General features: G+C 32.9%; 2 protein-coding genes across 3 annotated transcripts; one reads left to right on the forward strand and one right to left on the reverse strand.

The window, feature by feature from the left end:
* Positions 1-5097: 5097 nt before the first annotated feature.
* LOC110608847 (MA3 DOMAIN-CONTAINING TRANSLATION REGULATORY FACTOR 2) lies at positions 5098-8871 on the reverse strand. The gene is made up of 4 exons (XM_043954490.1): positions 8435-8871; positions 7918-8019; positions 5977-7795; positions 5098-5235 (listed from the first exon to the last, which is right to left on the reverse strand). Exons 1-3 carry the CDS (start codon positions 8683-8685, stop codon positions 5983-5985), a joined length of 2166 nt encoding a protein of 721 aa, XP_043810425.1. The 5' UTR covers positions 8686-8871; the 3' UTR covers positions 5098-5235; positions 5977-5982.
* Positions 8872-12893: 4022 nt separating this feature from the next.
* LOC110602999 (tRNA pseudouridine(38/39) synthase) lies at positions 12894-21659 on the forward strand. Of its 2 annotated transcripts, none has more exons than XM_021740639.2 (15): positions 12894-13123; positions 13260-13319; positions 13411-13489; positions 14581-14653; positions 15125-15170; positions 15431-15541; positions 16755-16842; positions 17624-17717; positions 17810-17870; positions 18001-18131; positions 18949-19066; positions 19788-19911; positions 20989-21114; positions 21194-21265; positions 21421-21659. In XM_021740639.2, exons 1-15 carry the CDS (start codon positions 13055-13057, stop codon positions 21474-21476), a joined length of 1308 nt encoding a protein of 435 aa, XP_021596331.1. In that variant the 5' UTR covers positions 12894-13054; the 3' UTR covers positions 21477-21659. The 2 variants fall into 2 exon arrangements, with proteins under 2 accessions (XP_021596331.1, XP_021596339.1); XM_021740647.2 differs by having other exon boundaries at positions 12940-13123; positions 13256-13319.
* The last annotated feature ends 1202 nt before the right edge of the window (positions 21660-22861 follow it).

Raw genomic sequence — 22861 nt, forward strand, 5'->3', positions numbered from 1 at the left:
TCTCAACTGCAACAGTAACTTCACTATAATCAGTAACTTCATGAGTGAATAAGTCGGTGGTGAAATACCTACAGATATGCTCCTCTGATCCTTTTCCACTCTCTTTCCATTCGCCATTATCATCTCTCAGAGAAGTGATCTTGTTTTGACGAGCATGGCCTTTTACAGCAACATGGAAGGCTTTTGTATTGAGGTCACCTTCTTTAAGCCAAAAGATCTTTGCTCGCTGTCTCCAGAACTCCTCCTCCTGCTTGTAAAGTTTCTGAAGTTGGCTTTCAGCATCATTTAATTCATTAACCTGGTCAACTCCACACCAACCCTTCACTTTATCAATGCGCTGCTTTTGAATTTGAATCTGCCCTTGAAGCTTTCTAGAAAGTGCTTTCCCCAGTTATCTAAATCTCCTCCACATTGCTCCAATCTATCCCTGGATCAGTAAACCTCCAGATCTGCCTCAACTTTCTTTCACAATCCTACCACATTCCTCTTCCCTACTCCAGAAATTTTCATATTTAAACCTCCTCCTATAGACTTTAACGAAATGCTTAAGTTCAAGCAAGATAGGTAAGTGATCAGAGAAGGAGATATGAATATGTACCACGCGAGATTGGTTGAATCTCTCTAACAAAGACTCTGATGTAACTGCTCTATTAAGACACTCCTCAACCCAGTTGTGTAAGCCACGCCATTTCTCCCACGTAATTCAGTGACCAACAAAACCAAAATCTTGCAATCGGTAGTCATCAAGAGCATCATTAAACTTGTTACACAGATACAAAGAATGAGGCAGACGACCTCTTATTTCATCTGGACTGAGTAACTTATTAAAGTCCCCCACTACTATCCAAGGCAAGTTAGATTCATGGACCAGTTGGCTCATGAGAGCCCAAGAAAGGTGCCTAGAGCCTCTACTAGCATACCCATAGCAAACCGTCATCCTATAAGGATCTTCTCGACCCACCTAGACCTCAACATCAATATGATGGTCTAAAATACTTCGCACTTCAACTACGACATTCCCCTTCTAAAATAATGCTAAACCCCCACTCTACCCACCGAAACAATATGATCGTAACCGATGCGAGTTTTTATTTCATCACACTTTGCAACATCACAAATCGTTTCAATTAAAAAAACAAACATTGGCTTTTTGTCCCGGATTAAATCCATAAGAATAGGAATTGCCGACGGAGAAGCCACTCCATGACAATTCCAATTGAGGCAACTTATGAACCTATGATCCCACTAATTGCAGACTGGACTGTAGGATTCTCACTCCCCACAACCTCCTTAGATTATGGCATGTTAACATTCTTTCCATCCGAAGGTTCAAAGGAAGTCAGCGATACTTCCTCGGCTGTGCCCGGAGCTCAGGCCCAAAGTTACGAACACTGATGCCATCCGGGTTGTTGTAGTTCAGCTGACAGAAATTTTCACCGTGACCCAATATCCCACATTGGAAGCAGAACGTAGGAAGCCTCTCGTACCGAATTGTAACCCATGCACCGTCACCACCCTTACCCCTTTTTAAACATAACTGCTTTTTCAGAGCTTTATGAACATCCATTTTGACCCGAACCCGCATATACTCTCTTAGGACCCGAGAAGTTATTAGGATCCCCCTCAATTAATTTACCCACTCTTTCCCCAATACACTTTGCCACAGATTCTGACATAAAACCTGTTGGTAGATCATGAATTTGAGTCCACAAAGTAATCGCATTGAGTTCAATCTTCTCCAGATCATCCCCCTGCTTAACCCTCTCAAAGAGAAAAGGGTGGTTATCATAAGCCCAAGGGCCTCCTTCCATGATTCTCCTTATATCAGCTTCATGGCCGAATTGGAATAGGAATCTCTGAGGTGAGATCTCCTTAATTGTACCCCCCATTCCAGGTCTCCAGTTTGCACCCAAGACTTGACTCATTTCATTAACCCGAATGAATCTTTCTGTCAAGAATCTACCCACAAAAGCATACTGCAAGTCATATGTTTTCTGGGTCACCTCAATATTAAGAAGGTCCATATCCAGAACATCATCTTCTTCTTCTTCTTCAATACTCACTTCTGCCACCTTTTCTGTCATATCTTCAACTACTTCACGTATGTTTTCATTTGAGGTTACCATACATAAAAGACTAAAAGAAAAACCACGTAAAAATAACTAAAGGAAAAATAACAAATAGACAAAAGCACAAAGAGACAAGAGAATGAGAAACTTTAATGGGAAAAGGACAAAAGAATAAAAGACAAAGAAACTTATAGAAAAGAGCTCTCAACAAGCATTTCTTAAATTTGTAAAAATATTATTAATTAGTGGGTATTTTAAATTTTTTATAATAATTAATAGTTAAAATTAATAAAGAAATCAATGAATAAATTTTTTAAATAGTAAAAATATTTTAATATATTTTTTAAAATAAAAAAATTAATAAATTAGTTTTTACATAATATAAAATTAAATAATTAATTTTTTATTTTAAATTGTACATATTGATGAATAATTATTAAAATAAATAAATATAAAAATATTATAAATAATAATTACATTAATTATAATGCTTATTGTTATATGATTAAAAATATGCATATACAGTGTGACAATCTTCAGCCATGGGCAATCCTTGGCTTAGAGACGAGTTTGGAGCTGTGGTTTCTCAAAGTGTTGTGGCAAATGTGAGAATTAGCAAAAGTTTACATGAGTTCAATGAAGTGCACATGGAAGCTAAGGACAGTGGTGAGAATGAGAACAAAGATGCTGGATAGGAGGATGTGGTTTATTTAGAAGATTGTAACAAAAGACCAAAAACAGTTTTCGAGTCTTCCTCACAGAATGCAGGACAGTCCAGTTCAGGTGATATGCTTCCTGCTAGTGATATTGTGGTTATACCTGAGTCTTCTTTATCGGTGAGTCTCGGCAATCAGACCCGCTGGAGCCATGATTTGTTTAAGCTGGAACTATCGGGGTTTTGATAATCCCCGAGCAGTTCGTGTCCTAAAAGATTTTATTATTGCTAACAAATCTAAGGTAATTTTCCACTGTGAGACTCTTGATTCATAAAAATAAAATTAATAAAATAAAAGTTGGTTTTGGTTATGATTGTTGCTTCTCTGTTGATCGTTTGGGTTGTAGTGGAGGGCTTGTTGTGTTATGAAATAATTCTTACTCTATTTTAATTATTGGTTATTCTCCTCATTTTATTCTGATATGGGCCTCTAACGTATAACTGGCTTTTATGGGTTCCCTGTAAAAGGCATAAAAGAAGAAAATCTTGGAGTATCCTAACCCAATTAGCACAAAGACTCTCAATACCGTGGGTTTGCATATGAGATTTTAACGACATGCTTAGTGTGAACGATAAAGCAAGTGGCTCTATTCACTGTGATTACCTCCTTCATGGGTTTTGAGAAACCATTGAGAAATGTCAGTAGCAAGACCTTCCATTATCTGGCTATGTTTTCACACGGGAAAGAGGAAGGGGATCTAATAATTGGGTTCGTGAAAGGCTTGTCAGGGCCCTTGTTAATCAGGCTTGGTTGGATTTATTCGCCATTGTCGTTTATCTAATCTTGTTGATTCAGTTTCAGATCACTCTCCTATTCGCTTAAAGACCAGCTGTCTTGGATGGAGTATAAAGGTTAAACATTTCTGGTTCGGGAACCATTGGTAGATGTTATCAGTGAAGTTTGGTAGGATTTTCAGGAGGATAATCTTCTTCTCAGGCTTAAGTCTTGTATCCAGAGACTACAGGTTTAGAGTAAATCTTTCCATGGGAATTCAAAAAAAAAGTGATAAGGAAGCCCCAGCAAGAGTTGACAACCATCACAGGCAAGAATAATGATGTCTCTGCTTATGTTGAGATAGGGTTGAAACATGACCTAAATCGTACTTTGACTGAGGAGAAAACTTTTTGGAAGAAGCGTTCAAAAACCTTCTGGCTTTAAGAGGGAGATAGTAATACCAAGTTTTTTCATACTCAAGCCTCCAATAGGAAGCGCACTAATAGGATCGAAGCCTTATAAAACTCCGATGGACAATGTGATGATTGCTTTTAAAATCATCCACTGCATGAGAGGGAAGAAATAAAAGGTGGCTCTTAAACTTGAAATCAGTAAGGCTTATAATTTTCTTCGATTGGCTATACTTAAATTGGATTTTGCTACTCGTTGGGTGCACTGGATCATGCCTTGAATCATAAATATCATCTATTATCCTGCAAAAAATCATGAACTACAAACCGGTGAATACAAATATTTTAATTTATGTTTATCTATAATATTTTAATACTATCGTTTTCATATAATTAGTATTTAATATAATTATATATATTTAACACCCATTTTACATTTTAACTATATTTCCAAAAATCAAAAAGCAAAACTTTTTCCCCACTTACACTTATTACCATTTGTGGCATTTGGGATTGGTTGCATGATTTTGTTTTTGGTTATCTTTTTTGTGAGTTACAAATTCGGCATTAATACCCATATATATAATTTTATGAAGTTATTTTGAAAGATTATAACCCTCTATACATATCACCAAAGAATACATTCCTTAATAAAGACATTTTTTTTATGGCACGTAATTAGGTTAATCCATATAGATGCCACATTCTAATTTCCTTAACACCATTCACACTGTAGGTTTTAGGGGAGAAATTATAGTATATCCCAGTTATTCTATATAAGGATAAATACACAGTATGGCAACTCAATTATTACATGACACTTAAGTAAAAAAGTAGTTATAATTTAAAAAAAAAAAAAAAAAAAAAAGAAAAACTGTTTTGAACGCATATACAAAACTGAATTTAGTAGAACCATTTACACATATTTGTTGTATTCTATAATTTTTCGTATCAGGTTCCCTTCTGTTTGTTTTGTTATTCGTTGAGGCTATGGGACTGCTGTTTTTCCCTAACATGCTTTAAATTATCAACAGCGTATTTTAGTTAAAGCCATTATAGAGAAATGATGCCAACTCAATCAAATTCACAAATGATGTAAAGCTCAATTCAATAAGATTAAGATGCAAACTACAGCTTCCACTATATATTGTCCGTAATTTTTTCAAATACATTAATATTATCACCCCATGAAAAAAATACAGCTACGTATCTAAAACTCGTCAGTGCTATAAAATGGTCAAATTATCTTCTTCTTTGGCACAAAAAATTCCTCCAACCGAGCACGCTTTAAATAAAAGGGGAAGCATATTAAACTATCCCTGAATCCTGCAATTGAAGATAGAATATGAGAAACCAAATGCAACCTATCTGGTACTATTCACTGGTCTGACATGATCAGGGAGTTGCAGAAAAATATGAGGAGAACAACAGCATAACCTGCCATTTCATATACCCGTTGTTTGGCATGAATTATTTTACAAGAAAAAAAATTAAATGAATTCTGGTAAAATTATTCATAATTTTATTTTCATATATAATTACAAGAAAAAAAATTAAATGAATTCTGGTAAAATTATTCATAATTTTATTTTCATACATAATAAAAAAATTTCAAGTTAAAAAATTTTAAATTCTTTTATTCCAATAAATAATTTTATAAGAAAAGAATATAATTGAATTGAATTTCTATAAAATTTTTATTTCAAACGAAAGGATAAAATGTATTGATTAAAAGGTCAATAATTTTATATATTCTATATTTAAATTGATTCTCATTAAATTCCGACTGCCTGTACTTCTTGAAGAAATTATACCTATAATGGTTATATGTATAATAGTTTTATTATAATTACTGACCATGGTGGACATCATATGATCATATCATAATCGATATCTAATATACTATGGTCGTATATAATAATTTTCCTGGTATAATGGGTTGAAATTTAAGTTATGAACTTGTGATCACGAGGAGACTCCCTAGCAGTAAGTATTTAAACTTTCTATCAAGATGTTTGAGGTAATTCGATGGTGAAAAACAAAAGAATAAAGGTTATAAAACTTTACCCATTCTCATGGACAAGTGCCATTAGCTATAGCATTTCCTGATTTGTCGAAACAAAATGAGGAATCCAACCACCCTGCAACTTTAGCTCTCTCAACACAATGTGCAAATTGTTTCTTAGCATCAGGCACATCCAGAGCCAAGTCATCGAGAGATTCTGCTACCCTACTGAAGCCTTTCATCATTTGGTACGGAGTTAGGAGCCCTGAACAGAAACCCTCTTTAAGTAGTCGCCATATTCTTTCATCCTTTTTCTCAAACATCCTCACTAATGCTTTTTTGATGACCTCATGGTGGAAAAATGGCATGCCTAGTTCCTTTATGCAGCGGCAAGCTTCCCTGATATCTCCTCCAGATTCATACTCCTCCAGCAACTTTCCAATTTTATCCTTGACATCCTCAACTGCCCATCCAGGTCTACTGCTACCTCCTCCACCCCAACACCTTAGGATTCGCTCCCCAGCAAGTCGAGCCTTTAGCGATGACTGCGCCATTCGAAGGACCTTGCTTCCAATTGACTCTAGACCCAAGAATTGGCTTTCAATTTCCTCCATGTGTTGTGGGGCCAACACTTCATCCACAACTGCTCTGGCTAAAAACATTGCAAGATCCTCTACAACTTCTGGAATATCCAAAGCTGTGTCATCTGCAGATTCTATCAACATAACAAATCCATTCGAGACATCATCTGCTGGAAAGCACAAAGATGACAGCAAAACAGAAGCCATTTCCTTTTCTCTATTTTTTCTATCCATTGCTAGAGTTATTAATCTTTTAACAAAGATAGCATTCAACTCAGCGGAACTATTACCGTTGTCTGATTCGAGACACCTACTGACCTCTGAAATATCACCAGACAAAAAATATTCTTGAATAATACATTGAGCCTTTTTCTTGAAAATCGTAGCAGCAGAATCTTCTAAAGGTTGTTTCACCGGTGCAAATGAGAGTGACTTCAAAGATGAAGCACTCAACCAACCCTCTGAAGAAGCCTTGGAAATTAAAGACTGCAATATGCCTCTTGCATTTGGGATGTCAAGGGACAAGTCATCCACTGCATCTATCATTCGGTTAAACCCTTTCGTTATCTGGCTTGTGTTAAGCAACCCTTCTTCAGCAGCATCCTTCAGCAAATCCAGTAGCCGGCCTTCAGCTTGCGGCCTTTCCATTGCCATTGTAACTGCTCGTTTAATTATTTCATGATGAAAGAAGGGAACATTTAAATCCTTGATGCATCTGAATGCTTCTTTCTTATCACCACTCAGTATATACTCTACTAGCAAATTGTTTATATTAGCCTTCACATCCTCAACTGTTTTATTCTTGCTACCTCCCCATCGGCGCTCAATAATTTCAGCATGAAGAGGCGCTGCTAGATAGCCCTTTTCAGCTCTTTTTAATACATCAACCCCCTTTGATTCAGCTGGTAAAGAATTCATTTGTTTTTTCAAAAATGCAGGTGGGAGTATGTCATCAACCACAGCTCTAGCAATGAACAGAGCAAGAACATCAACTGTGTCAGGGATATCTACAATTAAGTCATCTGAAGCCTCTACCAATTTACTAAATCCTTTGTAAACTTGTGAAGGATCAATGATGTCAGCATATAGAGCAGATAAAAGAACAGCAGCCATTTCCTTCTCTTTATCATGTCTGTCCATAGCCATAGAGACAAGTTTCTTTACAAAATAATAGTTGTAACCGGGCATTCCAATTTCACTTAATTCATTGGCAGTTGAGACAATGTCATCATTTGCAAAATACTCCTCCACTATTACTGTTGTCTTCTTCTTGTACTCCTCAAAATCTACTGTCAGTTTTCTCCCAGTTCCACATTCCTACAACCAATAAGATATGAACTTAGCCCTTCTAATGCTCTTGCACCTTTTTCTGATGCTGAAAAGGTATTTCATGAAATAATAATGTGTGTGTGAGTGTGTAACAAAAGGTGGGATTCTTTAATTACCTCACTGCTATCATCCTTTGGGTCACTGGGATCAAGAGAATAATTGCATTCTGTATCTTTACCACCTGAAAGAAAAAGATAAATGTGATAATATAAAGCTAGAAATCACTCTAGAAATCACTCGTTCACTAACAACTTTGAGTATTTAATCTGTAAAGGGTGTAGGTTCCAATAAAAAGCATATACAATTAATAAAGGGTAAAATGTGTATGTTTCTCTCAGTCAACAATTTTGCTTATCATATCTTCCTTTCAATCAACCATATATATGGGAAGTCTACAATGATAAGATGGAATTTAACATGCTCAGGCAGCTGCTCTATCTACGGGTTTCCAGCATGGTAACTGCAAGGTCACTAACTTTTTGTGTTGTTTAATAAAAAGTCTCTAGTGCATATTTCATAAACCTATACGTAATAAAGTAAAACTCAGAAATCTAGACACTATATTTAATATGCAGAACACTTGCCATTTTTAGGGCGCCCGTCTATCAGAGAATGCGAATGTCTATCATACATGAGTGGGCTCCCCTTGCTTGGGCTACCTTTGTTTGTGCCAAATTTGCTATGTGCCTTTGGGGACCTGGGCGAGGTTGGGGGCCTTGGTGAATTTGGTCCTGGTGATTTTGGAGACTTCGTATTCACTGAGATCTGCAATGGAGAAACCGAAAATGGATCTGCGTTCTCTGAAGCAGATTGTGTAGACCCTTGGTGCTCATTTGATACAAAACTATCACCGAACTCCATTACCCAGAAATTGTACTCCGTAAACCAATCACTGGTTCAGAGAGACAAATTAGTATACCATCAATTTGTATAAACTAATTTACAAAGTCAGCAACTCTGGCCAGTGGAATCCTCCGTCACGCATCGCATATTTTCTTAAATCAGTAGACGTAGTAGACCCTTGAATTTTTTATCCACTTGCTCCAGTTCTATAAAAATCTTCATAAACTTCAAAGACAATTAAAAATTACTGCATTAATTATTTGAATTGGCAAAAATTTGTGCATATCAAAGAAAACGAATAGAGTTACTAGATAAGAGTGTTTTTCATAATCAGCTAAATAAGATTTTTCCGTTGGCCATATAGCAACAATATGATAAAACTTACGAAACAAAACTTACAGGCAGAACACTTAAATTTCAGCAAGTTTATATTACACAATAAGAAAGAAAGATAATAAAAGCATCTTATAAAAAAAAAGTTGTAGATCATGCGCCTCCAAAATCTAAAGTTAAATGACTTCTGGGAGGCAGGAAACACGCATTTTATAGATTCTTTTCAAAGAAAAGCACTAACAGAATGCAAATTTCAAATTAAAATTTCAATCCTCGAACCTTGATCACAATTTATGCAAGAATCCGTTGTTACTATCAGAAACAGGAAGCAATTCCTAGATTCATCGACTTTCTATATAACCTTCAAATCTTAGTGATATTGCTCTTGGAAAATCTTTCTTCAATATTCACTTTCAGAAATAATAACGAACTGTATAGCTAAAATGATAGAAACAATAGAAAATTTATCATTTATTCGTTCTTATTTGAATTCCAAAAACCTCAAGGAAACTTCTTTGCTCTGTGTAACAGTAGATAGTGTATAGACCGAACCAAAAACGCCTCTAAGAACCAGCACTCAACAATTTCCTACGCAATTAAAAAGAGAAGCACTAAACCATGGATCATTACCTCGAAGTAGAATACCAGGAGAGAAGTTCGCCAGAGCGACAGTGCGCGCCGGCGATCGGAAAGTGGTAAAACGAAGGTTGCCGGATTTAGGAAATTAAATTTGGTGTGAAGAGGGAAGAAGTGATTGCTGGAAGATAAAGTAGATAAAATGGTTAGCAAAGAAGGCGGATCTCGATAGAAGAAGCTCCTCCTCATCTAATGCTTCACACCACCTTCAGTTTTGCCTTCTGAAACGGGAAAAAAAAGCCCGGGAAAATCGTTATAGTAACTGAACAATTTGTTTTTACTTTTACTTTTACTTTTTTTTTTTAATTAACTTTTCTACACAATCTTTTGAAGCTTTTAATATTTAGTAATTTAACTAATTAATTTTAAAAAAATAAATAAATAATATTATATAACTTCACTCATTTTTATTTTAAATTTTTTTATAAAAATTATTAAATCACGATGTCATTAAAAAATAATTAAATCGCACTCACAATTTAACTTAATAATAAATATATTTAAATAAATAAGAGATGACATATGTTCCACTCTCTATCTTCGATTCTTAATTTAGGTTTAATCTCAAGATTTTAAAGCAGCATGAACCCATTTAACTGTTTTGAATTTTATATGAGATTTTACGAGCTCCAAAATCTCATATAATAAATATTTCATTTATTTTTTAAATTTAAAATAAATTAAAAAAAAAAAGAATAAAAAAAAAAGGTTACTATCCTTCTTCTGATCATCGTTTAGCTTCAACTTAGATGCAAAATAAAGTTAATTAAGAAATTAAAAAAAAATTAAGTGGAATGAAAGAGGGCTAAATTAAGTTTTGGCCAAAATTTATTTAAACTCATGGGTGAAATTGTGACTAATGTCAAAATTTTAATTTAATTGTAAATAAAAAAAATTGAAACATAAATATAAATTTAAAAAATATTTGAATTATTTTATCTATAGCTCTATTAGATATTACTAAATCAACTTTATTACTTCATTTCATAAAAAAAAATTCTATTTAAATCATTTTCTAATAACTTAATGGTTTCACTACCAACAATAATAATAATAATTAATAAAAGTATTATTATTTTTATTTATATAATATGAAAAAATATATTAAAACAATCATAAAATTTTAAAAATTTATTAATTAATCCGTTTATTAATAACTTCTGCTTAGTCTCTCTTTTATTTTTCTACATCTTAATTTTCTTCTTCGATGAAATTGATCTTTTCATTTTATAATAGTTGGATTAATTAATAAGTTTAATTATGTTATTAAATTAAAGTTGAAATAAATTTTATGTTGTAATTTAAAGTTTATGTATTGTGGAAAGATGCAAGAGAAAAAGGGATTGAACTACTCAGGTAAGAAATAAACAAGCGAAAGGATATGTAGGTGAAGGGAAAAATAAGTGAGGGTTATTATGGGTTTTTCCTTTAAAAATTTGATTTAAAATATATTTAAAATGTATTAAAATGAAGCCCAATTTATTTGTAAAAAATAATTTACATATATATATAATATTTTTATTGAAAAATAATTTTTAAAAAATATTTTTTTATTATTGAGGTGTAATGTAGAAAAAATGGATGATATTAATTAATTTATATATTTATATTAATAAAATTCTTATAGTTCAAAGAAGTGTTTTTTTTTAATTTTTAAAAAATAAAAATAACATAATTTCCTCTTGATTAGATAATACTGACAATATCTGAAGTGTTTTAAATGTCAATATATATTATATACATATAATTCCAATTAAATGAATGAAATCTGAATTTTTAAATAGAAAGCCGAAAATTATAAGTGAAGCGGAATTCTTATATTTCCTAAAATAATATCAAAGAGTTTAAATTACAATGACGACTGAGTGAAAATTTATGTTTATAATCTCTAAAAAAAAAACATTTGTTTAGTGTGAAAATGGATTAATAGAGCTAATAAATCTTAAATGTTAATTTTTTTTTTTTGAAATAGAAATTAGAGATTGAGATAATAAAATAGGAGATCTCTCAGATTTACTCAACTTATCACCAAATTAAACCTATGAGAATTTGAACTTCCTAATCTTATTGTAAATCTGTATTCTCTCATCTCATTCGAATAAAAAATTATATTATGTGTCGCTTCTTGCGAGAGTGAATTTTCTCTTTCTATCTCTAAATCAGCTATATATTTTCTTTTTATTTATTTTGTTAGCAGATTTATAGATATTCTTGAAATATTAACTTAGATTTGTCTTTTGTTTATTTTTTGATATGGTTTTCTTTGGTTTATTCTTGCATGCATTAGTGGCTTCTCAATCGCGCATTCTTTTTGGCCCAAATTCGTGGGCGATGCAGCAATAGTACCTCGTGGAGCTTAGTCTCAAAAAAGACACGAGTGAATCGCTGAAGAGCACACTCTCCACTCTCGACGGCATTCTCTTAGTTGTTAAAGCTTACCTTAACTTTTCGCTGGTGGCCCTTAAGGCTTGGCATGCTAATTGGTTTTCTAACTTCAATCTAATGGTTTTTAATTGATTTCCATCCTAACACCGTTTCACTATTCTTCTAGTTGTTGTTTGCTTTCCTCTCTCTCGTTGTTCAGTCAATTTTCTAATGGTCTCCATAACTACAGTAACTTGGAAATTACAGTATCATACTCTTGAAGCTGATCTCTCTAAATTGTCCGCAGAGTGCTCATACTTGTTGAATTTCTCTTCTACCGAATTGATTTCTATGGGTCATATTCAAATTTCTAAAGTTGGACTTTTTTTTTCTTTGTATTTGCTTTGTTCTCTAAATGTTTTCATGTGTTTATGATCTTGATGTATTGCTGTTAAATTTTTTCTTTGTTAATGATATTCCGACGAGAAAATATATATATATAAAATTAAAAAAAAATATTATTTAATTTTTATATTATAAAAAAAATTTTTAATTAATTTTTTAATTTTAAAAAATATATTGACACATCATTTTAAAAATTTTACTAATTAATTATTATATTAATTTTAATTTTTAAATATTTTATTATTTAATTTTTATAATTTAAAAAAATTATTAATTATTTTTCTATATTTATAAAAAAATTTATTAATTAATTTTTTATAATAAAAATATTTCTAATTTTTTAATAATATTTAATTATTAAAATTAATGAATGAATCAAATAGTAAATTTTTTAAAATAAGTTGTAATGTATTTTTAAAAATAAACAAATCAATTACCGAGTTCACCTTAGTGCTTAAAATTAAATTATACCAAACGACTTCCTCCAAAACAAAACCCCCAAACGACACAGTATTAACTTATTGTTCTCGGGCAAAGCAAGACTGGAGTCTGGAGTTCGCTCGTCGCTTCGTCGTCTCCCGTCGGCAAGCAAAACAAGCTACCCGAGTACAGAGCGCTGTAACCAAAGCCGCCGCCGCGCTAATCAATCATGTCAGTAGAAGAAGAAGCTGTGATCAATTTGCAATCTCAAGTAGCTTCTCTTCGAAACAGAGTCAAGGTGCTTTCTGCTTTTCACCGTATAAAATGCTACTTCCACAAGTACCAAATATCTTTTTTGTTTGCTTTTAGTCGACAAATGCCTTTTTTTTTTCCTGATTGCGATTTTCTTTCTAATTTTTATGCTCTTAAGCCAGGAATTGGAGGCTGAGAATGCTAAATTATCCGCTCGGCTCTCAAAGTGTCGCTGCAATGAGGTTCTTTTTTTCATATTTCAAACCATTTCTTTAGCCATTTTGATTTCGTTTAGTTTGCAGTTGTTATTCTATTATATAACTTTTGCTGCAGACGGAGGAGAAGCTTCATAGAAGAGAGAGTGGGGAAGTAAATCCTGGAGGGCGTGAGACTGCTAAAACGAAAACAAGAGGTGAAATTTCAGGTCCCTTTTAAATCCTAGCTATTTTTTTTTTCGAAACATCCAAGCTATTTGTTAGTGTTAAAAGGGGAAAAAAACATCATCAACATGGGTTCTGTTAGGATTTTTCTGTGCAAGTGATTCAGTTTGAAATCCTGTGATTTGTTAGCATTTTTCGAATAGGAACCTTTTTGGTAAGCACGATAATAATTTTTTAAGGCAGTAACTTGTTTTAACCTTAGTCAGAGATACTAGGATAGATACTTATAGGGACTAAATAATATATATAGTTAAATTATGATGACTAAACAATATAAATTTTTAAAGTAAGTTGACAAATATTTTATCTGATGGAAGAGGGAAATTTTAATTGAATGATTTAGAAATAGGCACTTAAGTAGTTAATTTTGACAAAACACAGAGACTTGATAGTAATTTACCTTTATCTTTTTTCTTGGGGTTGGGAGTTGCTTACAATTGAATTCTTTGTCATTGGAGGTGGGAAAGTTATATATATTACTAGTTGATTATTGCAGATATATGGATGTTGGGTATATGGTTGTATGCTATTTTCTGTGGTTGCTTCAACCACATTTGTTTACTTTTGCCTAGACTAGCCAAATTTTATATGTATTTTTTGCCCATCTGTGCTGTATCATGGAATTGGCAATTTTCTCTGCCCTTCATGTTTCAGTTGCCATTACAAACTCATACAAATGAAATGATCCATATGGTCAACTCTAACTAAATGAGTATTAAGGTTAAGTTTAGATGAGTATTGTAAATTTGTATATGTTGAAAAAAGAAAATTTTAAATATAGGACGTGATCATGAGTGAGATCAATGAAGGGATTATATTTACAGGATTTTCTTATTTTTTGTGCATGATCACTTAAGTTTGCTCCACTTTTCTGTACTCCACATTTTTTGCTGAATGGCAATCAAGCAAACACTGGTTCTTTATCTAGATGTATATCTGCTTGGGGTACAGAATAACACAAGGCTTAAGTTTGCTCTACTCTTCCGTATTCCACATTTTTTACTGAATGACACTTAAGAAAACACTTTTTCTTTATCTAAACGTGCATCTGCTTGGTGAACAGTATATGACACAGGGTCCATGAATCACCTTCAGAAGAGATTTGTAGCTTTAAAACTCATGTATTTTGGTCAAAGGTACTTAATCTGGCTTCAATTCTATGTTGATTCATTTATTTTGTTATTTTCAGGATAGTGCTGTATGCTTTCTTTGCACTTGTTGTCAATTTCCAACAAATGGATTCCGAAACTTTAATATTGGTCCAATTTTTGTTTTATTAACATGTAGCTATCTGAATGCGTACTCCCTTACTGGATTCCCCGATATATATAATTGTGCAAAGATCACCTATTTATTTATTTGAAGTGGGCAAAGCTCATAGATGAAGTAGATATTTCACTGGCTTAGCTATGATATCCAAAGTTCATATACTAGGTTTGCTTTTGGCCTTTTGGTGTATTATTTCCTTTTCTTTAATCCACTTTATTGCTTAAAAAGTTATTCTACTCTTCTAGTAATCATTACATTTAGAAATCAGGAGAATCCACTTTGTTTTTTAAATAACAGGGAAGAATGAAGAGCTGGTAACTATGTGTGCTTTATTACAGGTTTTATGGGTTTTCTTCAGAAGGACAGATGGATCCAACTATTGAGGTGTGATGCCTTTTTCCCCCTTCCTAATTATAGAACTTTGGAATTCTAATAAAGAATAGAAAGAGGTAGTAGGCAACGTTGATTAGTTTTCCTATTTTTTCACTTTCCTTTTCCGTTTTTATTTTTTGATGCTTGGGCCAATAACAGATATTATTACATTGTAGAAATCAGCAAAAATTAATGCTGTATAAAGTAATTTTCTCAAAATGATTTGTCGGTATATCAAGTGATAGTTTTCAATGCTTTGAGTTTTCTTGCAGTCTGAGATTTTCAAAGCTCTTGAAAGGACAAGACTTTTAATTGGTGATAAGAAGGATATAAAGTATTCACGATGTGGTAGAACAGACAAAGGAGTTTCTGCTGTTGGGCAAGTAAGGATGACTTTGGATTGGGTTTGCCCCATTGAACACTGATATATTCTTTTGCTTTAGAAAAATAGTAACATGTGAAACAAGATGGTGCTCATACAGACAACTGAAGGTGCTGTTATGCTTGCACGAGGATGTCAGACCACTGTTTCTCATGAATATCTTCTTTGCTATTTTGTTGGACAAAACTATACATCTGTCTGATTTTAAATAAACCACGGGATAACAGTTTCAATTGCATGCTAGAGTATGGTTGTCATTCTTTTTTGCAGGGATATGCTATGCTAATAAGGAGAATAAGGGGTTGCTCTTGTATGTGAGGCTGGTCTGTGGTAGTTAGCTGAAGAACAGAGGTTGTTAGGGAGGTTATATTGGCGGGAACAGTTATAGGAAGTGCTGCTAGCTGTACAAAAAAAAAGGCTATTGTGACTGGAGAAAGATTTTCTGAAAAATATCAAGAATCTGTCTAATTCCTCTCTTATTCTCTTTACTTCCCTGTCTAAGTTATATTTATCTGTAATTCTGCCCTTCTCTGGAAATGAGAATCCATAACAGGATATAACCTATTTATTTATTTTAATAGATACATATCATGCAAGCAAGTAGTGTGAATGCGTGTCGGGACTTAATGACCTAGATTTTTTGAAGATATTGTCCAAAATCAGGTGGCGTGGAGGAAATGGATCCGTATAGTTGTCAAGAACAGAGACTAAGAACAGAATTTAGAGGTGAGAAGTGGAAGATTAGAATGAGATGAGAGAAAATCAGATTAGATGAGAGAGAAAAGAATATATAGAGAGAATAGGATGATCTTTATTATTGATTCATCATGAATAATCGTTGAGTAATTGTCAGCTGTTATTTATACATGAGAATAGTATAACTGCCTTGAACAAACTCTAACTACTAGGTTGACCTGTGCAGAACTTCCTTCCAAATCTTACTAACTCATAACTGCTTTTCCCTCCCATTCATCTCTTAACAACTCCTTTCTTCTTCTTTCTATAATACGTGACAATAGTCAACTCTAACTAGTTTAGGATTGAGATGTAGTTATCTTTTAAATACATCTTTCATGCCAAAACTGTGTGTGTCATGCTTCTTTGATTTGTGTATACTCCTCTGCTTTCAACTTGGCATAGTTAGATGGTGAGTACAACCCCATAACAAAAGGAAAAGAATTGAAAATTGAAAGCATGGAAAATGTTCAATGCAGGTGATTGCTTTGTTTTTGCGATCCAAACTCAAGGACGTTGATGCAAACAACAAAATTTCAGGGGAAATTGTTTCAGAAGAACATAATGGTCAGTCTCATTATACTGTTCTGGAAACTTTAAGATTGATTTCTGAGCTCTTATTTGATACTCCTCTTATATTAGGTGAAACTTTTTAGATTTAAAATAGTTCAATGCTGATTCTGTCCTCCCTTTTAAAAAATTTCATTTATTCATATCCATCATTGTTTTTGCAGCAATAGATATGGTTTCATGGCTTAAAGTCATGTTTTGACTTTTGCATTACCTAATTTTTGAACAGTTTCACAAAATAGGTTATGAAAGGAACAAAAGCGAATACGACGGATAAATGAAATCATTTTTCATCTGATAATTGCTGCATGTATGGCATGTGAAGTCTTTTAGCAATGGACGCTTTTCTTTAAATATATTAAAAATAGTTGTTGCTTCTTAGCTGATGAAACTACATAACAAACTTGAGCTCATCACTTCATTTGAAAACTAATTAACCAATTTTGAACTGTGGTTTGAGTTTGACATTAAACTTAATCATGAGTTGAACTTGAATTAAAACTAAGTGAAGCTGGGATCAACTCAGCTTGATTCCAATCCTAAAGTATTAGTAATAGGGCGAAGAAAGTAGACAGGGGTATGTGGACGAAATGGGCATAAGTAGGACGGAGCAGCCAGCCTTTCATATTGCATACAACTTGTCTTGATTGAGTTTGAGGAGGATATTTTCTCAAATGAAATATGTGAATGTGATTCATTCTAAAATTCTAATTCCTGAACTTAATTCGACAATTAGTGTAAATATTTTCTTCTCTTTATTTTTCCATTTCCTTTACAGGAGAAATTGATTATGTGGGAGTATTGAATCGAGTCCTTCCAAATGATATTCGAATTGTAGGCTGGTCTCCTGTTCCAAATGATTTTAGTGCGAGGTTCTCCCAACTGGCTCCATCAACTGTTACTTTCATGTTTGTAACTTAGTTTCACCATGTGTTAGCATAATCAGTTGTTTTGATTATGACAGGTTTAGCTGTCTCAGTAGGGAGTATAAATATTTCTTTTGGGTTGACAAACTGAATCTCTTGGTATGTAGCTATTTCTTTCTTCTTTTTTTTTTTTAAATCCCATAGTTTATAACTTTTAACAAATTTAATTTTGCTCATCACAATGTAGAAACAGAGCCAATAACTCTTTCATCATTCTGTGTTTCACCAGGCTATGGAGAGTGCAGGTAAGAAATTTATTGGGGAGCATGACTTCAGAAACTTCTGTAAGATGGATGCACTGAACGTGCACAACTACAGGAGGCACATAACATCATTTGAAATCTCTCCATGTGAAATGAGGTATCATAATTGACTTGTTTTCAGTATGGTTTCTATTCTACTGCCATTGGATGCAGCAAGGCGTGGACCTTGTAGTTGACTGATGTGAGCATGCTGTATATTAATATGAGGCATGTTCATGTATGTAAAAAAACTTGGCTTTTTATTCCAAAACGTTCATCATGTTCAATTAAGATTTCATTTCTGATATTAAGTTGAAGAGAAATAATGTTTTTGGTTGAATGTGCAACAACTATTAGTCCTTGGGTTTTATCTGAAGTGATAAAGCAGTTGATTGGTTTGCGATAGGTCGTCGAGTCAGTTCCTGTCAATCTAAAATTTGAAGAAGAATAAAAGTTGAAAGCTTAAGCAACCAATAAAAAATTGTTTGGTTCATATGTGTTACTTTCGGGAAGTGACTTAACTAGGATGGGGTAAGTAAGTTACTTCTCCTCGAAGGGAAGAAAAACTCTTGACTTCCCGGGAAGTCAAGAAAAAATGCCAACCAAACAGAAATATTTTTTACACTTTCTGGGAATTTCAAGTTTCCTAACTGAGTTACCACCAACCAAACAAAGGCTAAGTTAAATTGTGAAGCATACAAAAATTCAACACTGTGAATCACCTGATCATTTCTTAAATTCAGGAGTTTGTTGCTGTATAGTTGTACTAATAGTGGTTGGAGTTGTTGAATGGATGGTTTATGGATAAAGAGGAAATTAAGCAAGTGAAATGGATCTAGTTGATTCAGTGTAAATTCCCGTGTATCACGATACAATTTTCTGTTTTGGAAATGCTAGTTGGAGTTTATGCAACTTGAATTTTATTCCATCTGCAGGTCTGAAGGCAATCAACTTGGTGCAATAAAAATTAAAGGTAGTGCTTTCCTGTGGCACCAGGTCCGGTGTATGGTTGCTGTGCTATTTCTGATTGGCCAAGGTCTTGAATCCCCAGATGTGCGTACCAGTTGTCATCATGAGTGTGATTTATCTTGATAATTTAACTCTTCAAGAAAGGAAGTCTTTCATGCATAACTATGGCATGTAGGCCCTAAATTTTTTTTTTCTTTGGTTAAGATGTCCAGTGTCCACAAATGAAAATTTACTCCTGAGACATCATGAGTACATTTAGAATGGCTGAGAACAAAATACTGATAAGTAACACCATGAAATACATATAGACATCAACAATAAAAGCTCGAATGCATGATTAGAGCAGCGACAATCTTCAATGAGCTTTGTCATACTTGTTCCCCAAATCCTCCTTGTAGTTTTGCAATTAACTTTCCCACCAGGCACCAAGGTTCCAGTAACAATAATAGCTTTTTTTATCATAATTTTTCAGGTGGGAACCATTTGGAGGCAATACTCCTTGCTTGCTCATATACACTAGTAAGCATGGTGATCCTCTAGGTGAGCTAGAATTTCCTAAGTTCCTAACTAATTAACAATCTGATGGTGGCATTTACCTGTTGATTTTGTTCATAAATTTGAGTGAATTCCTCAAGTTTGAATTCTCACATAAGAGATGTAGAAAAAAACAGAGCAAGAATTGGCTTGCAAGTCCACATGATGCATCATAGTTTCAACATTGGCCACATTGCATAATCTCTACTTCTTCATGAAGAATTCATCATGTGCCATAAAAGTAACTCATTTTAAGTACTCAAATGTACAGGTGATAGATGTATTGCTGGATATTGATAGGACAACAAGGAAACCCCAGTATCCCATGGCTCCGGAAATTCCCTTGGTTCTTCATTCCTGTGAATTCGGAGGTCTCAAGTTTACATGTTCAGCAGGTACTAGAAAAATGAAAAGTAGATTATTAGCATATTTTTTTAATGTTTACTAGAACATTGAATTGAGGTTTGATCTTTCATTAGGTTTTGTATTAGGCCGTTCCTGTTTAGGATAAACATGTGTCTTCAACTTGTGGATTTATAATTCTTCTTTTTCCAGGAGAAATTTGGATTATAATGCACTGTTTCATTTTTCTCCATGTGTACAAAATGGTTCTGTGTTGGCATCTACTAGTTCTTGCAAAACATGATGCATATGTACTATTGTTTTGTGATTAATGATTGACTGTTAAAATTAAGTAAATTAGGGACTTTGTTTGGTGCAACAATTGAAGGCTTGGGCTTTTGCATTGACACGTGATTTTCTTGAGTTAAGAGCAGTCGCTTCATGCAAATATGTTGAATCATGTGATTTTCTTGAGTTCTGTCCCAGGTACTGACTTCAGTAGGACAATACAATCGGGTAATAGTCAAGATCAGTGTTATTAGAATTGTACGATTCACATTTATTTTCGGTCGTTCACAAGCCCACTCATTCAAATCTAGTGGGTGAATCAAAATTATTCAAGAACATGACGTGAATTGATCAAATTGGATGAGAATTGTCAGAATTGGTAGAGTCAATCTATTCACAAACCAGTGAAAATAAAAGCGGAGCAGAACACACTAGACCCCAACCTAATCCAACAAGGAAAAGACGTTAGGTTCACTTTGATTTTGTATTTAGTACATGATCTAGAACAGAAATTGATATAAATACATTATTTTGCAAATTGAACTTTTAATGTCTTCTGATAAAATTATTAGGAGATATATATATACAAATTTTGTAACAATTCTTACTATTCAATCCTCGATTCATATAATGAGGATTTCAATTTGTCTGTTGAAGCTACTTCCTAGGCCCCTGCTCTTTTGAGCTCAATACTGCAATATTATGATCCAATTGTAATCTCTTAGACAAGCTTCGCATTTAAAGTGTTCACATCCTTTTTCCACATGCCAGTTCAATTGTTAGTTAATTTCAATTGCACTATTCGAAATAGTTTTCAATTGTTGTTGCTGAAATTGTGATAGATGCTGGGCGAGCTCTGCGCACTCATTTCAAGAATGAATGTCAGCTATACCAACTCCAAGCTGCTATCTTTCATGATGCTCTACTCAGCTGTTTGCCTTTGTCAAAAAGTGCTGAAGACAATTCTGGTACTCCATTTTGAAACTGTACTGTCTTATTAACTTGCTTTTGTGGACTATATTTACTCATTCCATTATGACCTTGCAGATAAGAGCCCATGGAATGAAACAGACAAAAAGAGAGCTTCCCATGTTCTTCTCATGTCAAGGCCAACTGAGCGTAAGTCCTACTCCGAACCCCATATATTAATTGTGTTCCTTAATAAGTGGTTTGCTTTTTCATGGATTTTTCACCATGTGATGAAAAAGATCTAGTACAATTATTTTGGACAGCTTTACATTAAAATATTGAGGTCTCTACTTAACTTATACCAGCATCTTACAAAGAACGGCAGGCAAAACTGGAAAATATGAAGCCAAGAGCTCGTTGATGCGCGGAAAGTGTTTGTTGTTGTGGAAATTTGGCAGCAACATGTTTTTTTACATGTTTCATTATACAAACGAATTTTTATACTTGACATTTGACAAGCCATGTTATTGGCAATGTTGCTTGGGTAAGTTGAAAAATAAATTCTTGTTTCGATGCATGCTTGAAGGCAGTTGGTTTGCTGGAAGCCTGGTTGTTGTTTTTTGTTCTTGTTCTTGTTCTCTCTCTCTCATAGGGTGGCTGGTTGCTTGGGTGTTGAGGGAAGGTGCACCTAATTGAGAGTGTGTTTGTTTCCGTAGATGTGTAAATGTGATCATTTGATTGAAGGATAAACAATTACGGTTAAGGATTCATTTGGTTGCCAAAAATAATTTGTATTTAAAAAGTACTTTTTATATGAAAAATAATTTGAAGGATGAATAATTGATGATTAGGATTTCATTTTTTTATGAAAAATAATTTGTTAAGTATTTTTCATGAAAAATATTTTTTAAAAGATAATTTATTTTCATATTGTGTATTTGTAATATTAAAAAATAAATAATATTAATAAATTTATATATATAAAATTCTATAAGTTCGGAACATGACATTTTTTTTAATAGAAAGATTTATTTTTTTTCCAATAGAACTATATTTTTTGTTGAATTCTTTAAATATTGAAAAAATTGTAAAAAATACTTTTTAGTAAATGAGAGTGTAACGGAGGCTGCACTTGTCAAATATTCGAGCCCTCCAACTTTGAAGATTTGCATATTGAATACTATACGTGTTAAATCTCCACAAGAAGGCGAGGTTTTTGGTGCAATAACCACCAAAACTGGGTTGAAATCTCGATTTTTAATGATAAGGTGTAATTATTGATCACTAAAATTGATTTTAAAAACCAAGTTTGTTGAAAATTTTAAATTTAGAAATGGGGTTTTCAGCTACTCAACAAAATAGTGGTTAAACTATACCTCTTAATATAAATGCCTTATCAGGCTTTTGAATTCAAATTTCCAAAATTTGAAATTTGTTTTTGTAAAATATATATTTTTATATTTATATTTTAATATTTTTATTTATTACATATTTTAATTTAATCATGATTTAATAAATATTTAAATTTTAAAAATATTATGTTGAAACACCTCAATTTTTAAAAAATTATTTTAAACACTTAATTTTTTATAAAAAAATCCACTTTTAAATACAATTTAAAAAATTATAAATTTAATCATAAATTTAAAAATTAATTTTAACATTATAGATTTGGTAAAATTATATAAAAATAATAAATTTTTAAATTTTAAATAGTTAATAAATTATTGATAAATAAAAATATTAAAATATAATTATATAAATATGTATTTATTCTTTTGCTTTTCATACGAAGGTGAAAAGTCC

Source organism: Manihot esculenta, chromosome 2 (genome assembly GCF_001659605.2).
Source record: "Manihot esculenta cultivar AM560-2 chromosome 2, M.esculenta_v8, whole genome shotgun sequence".
NCBI classification, from domain to species: Eukaryota; Viridiplantae; Streptophyta; class Magnoliopsida; order Malpighiales; family Euphorbiaceae; genus Manihot; species Manihot esculenta.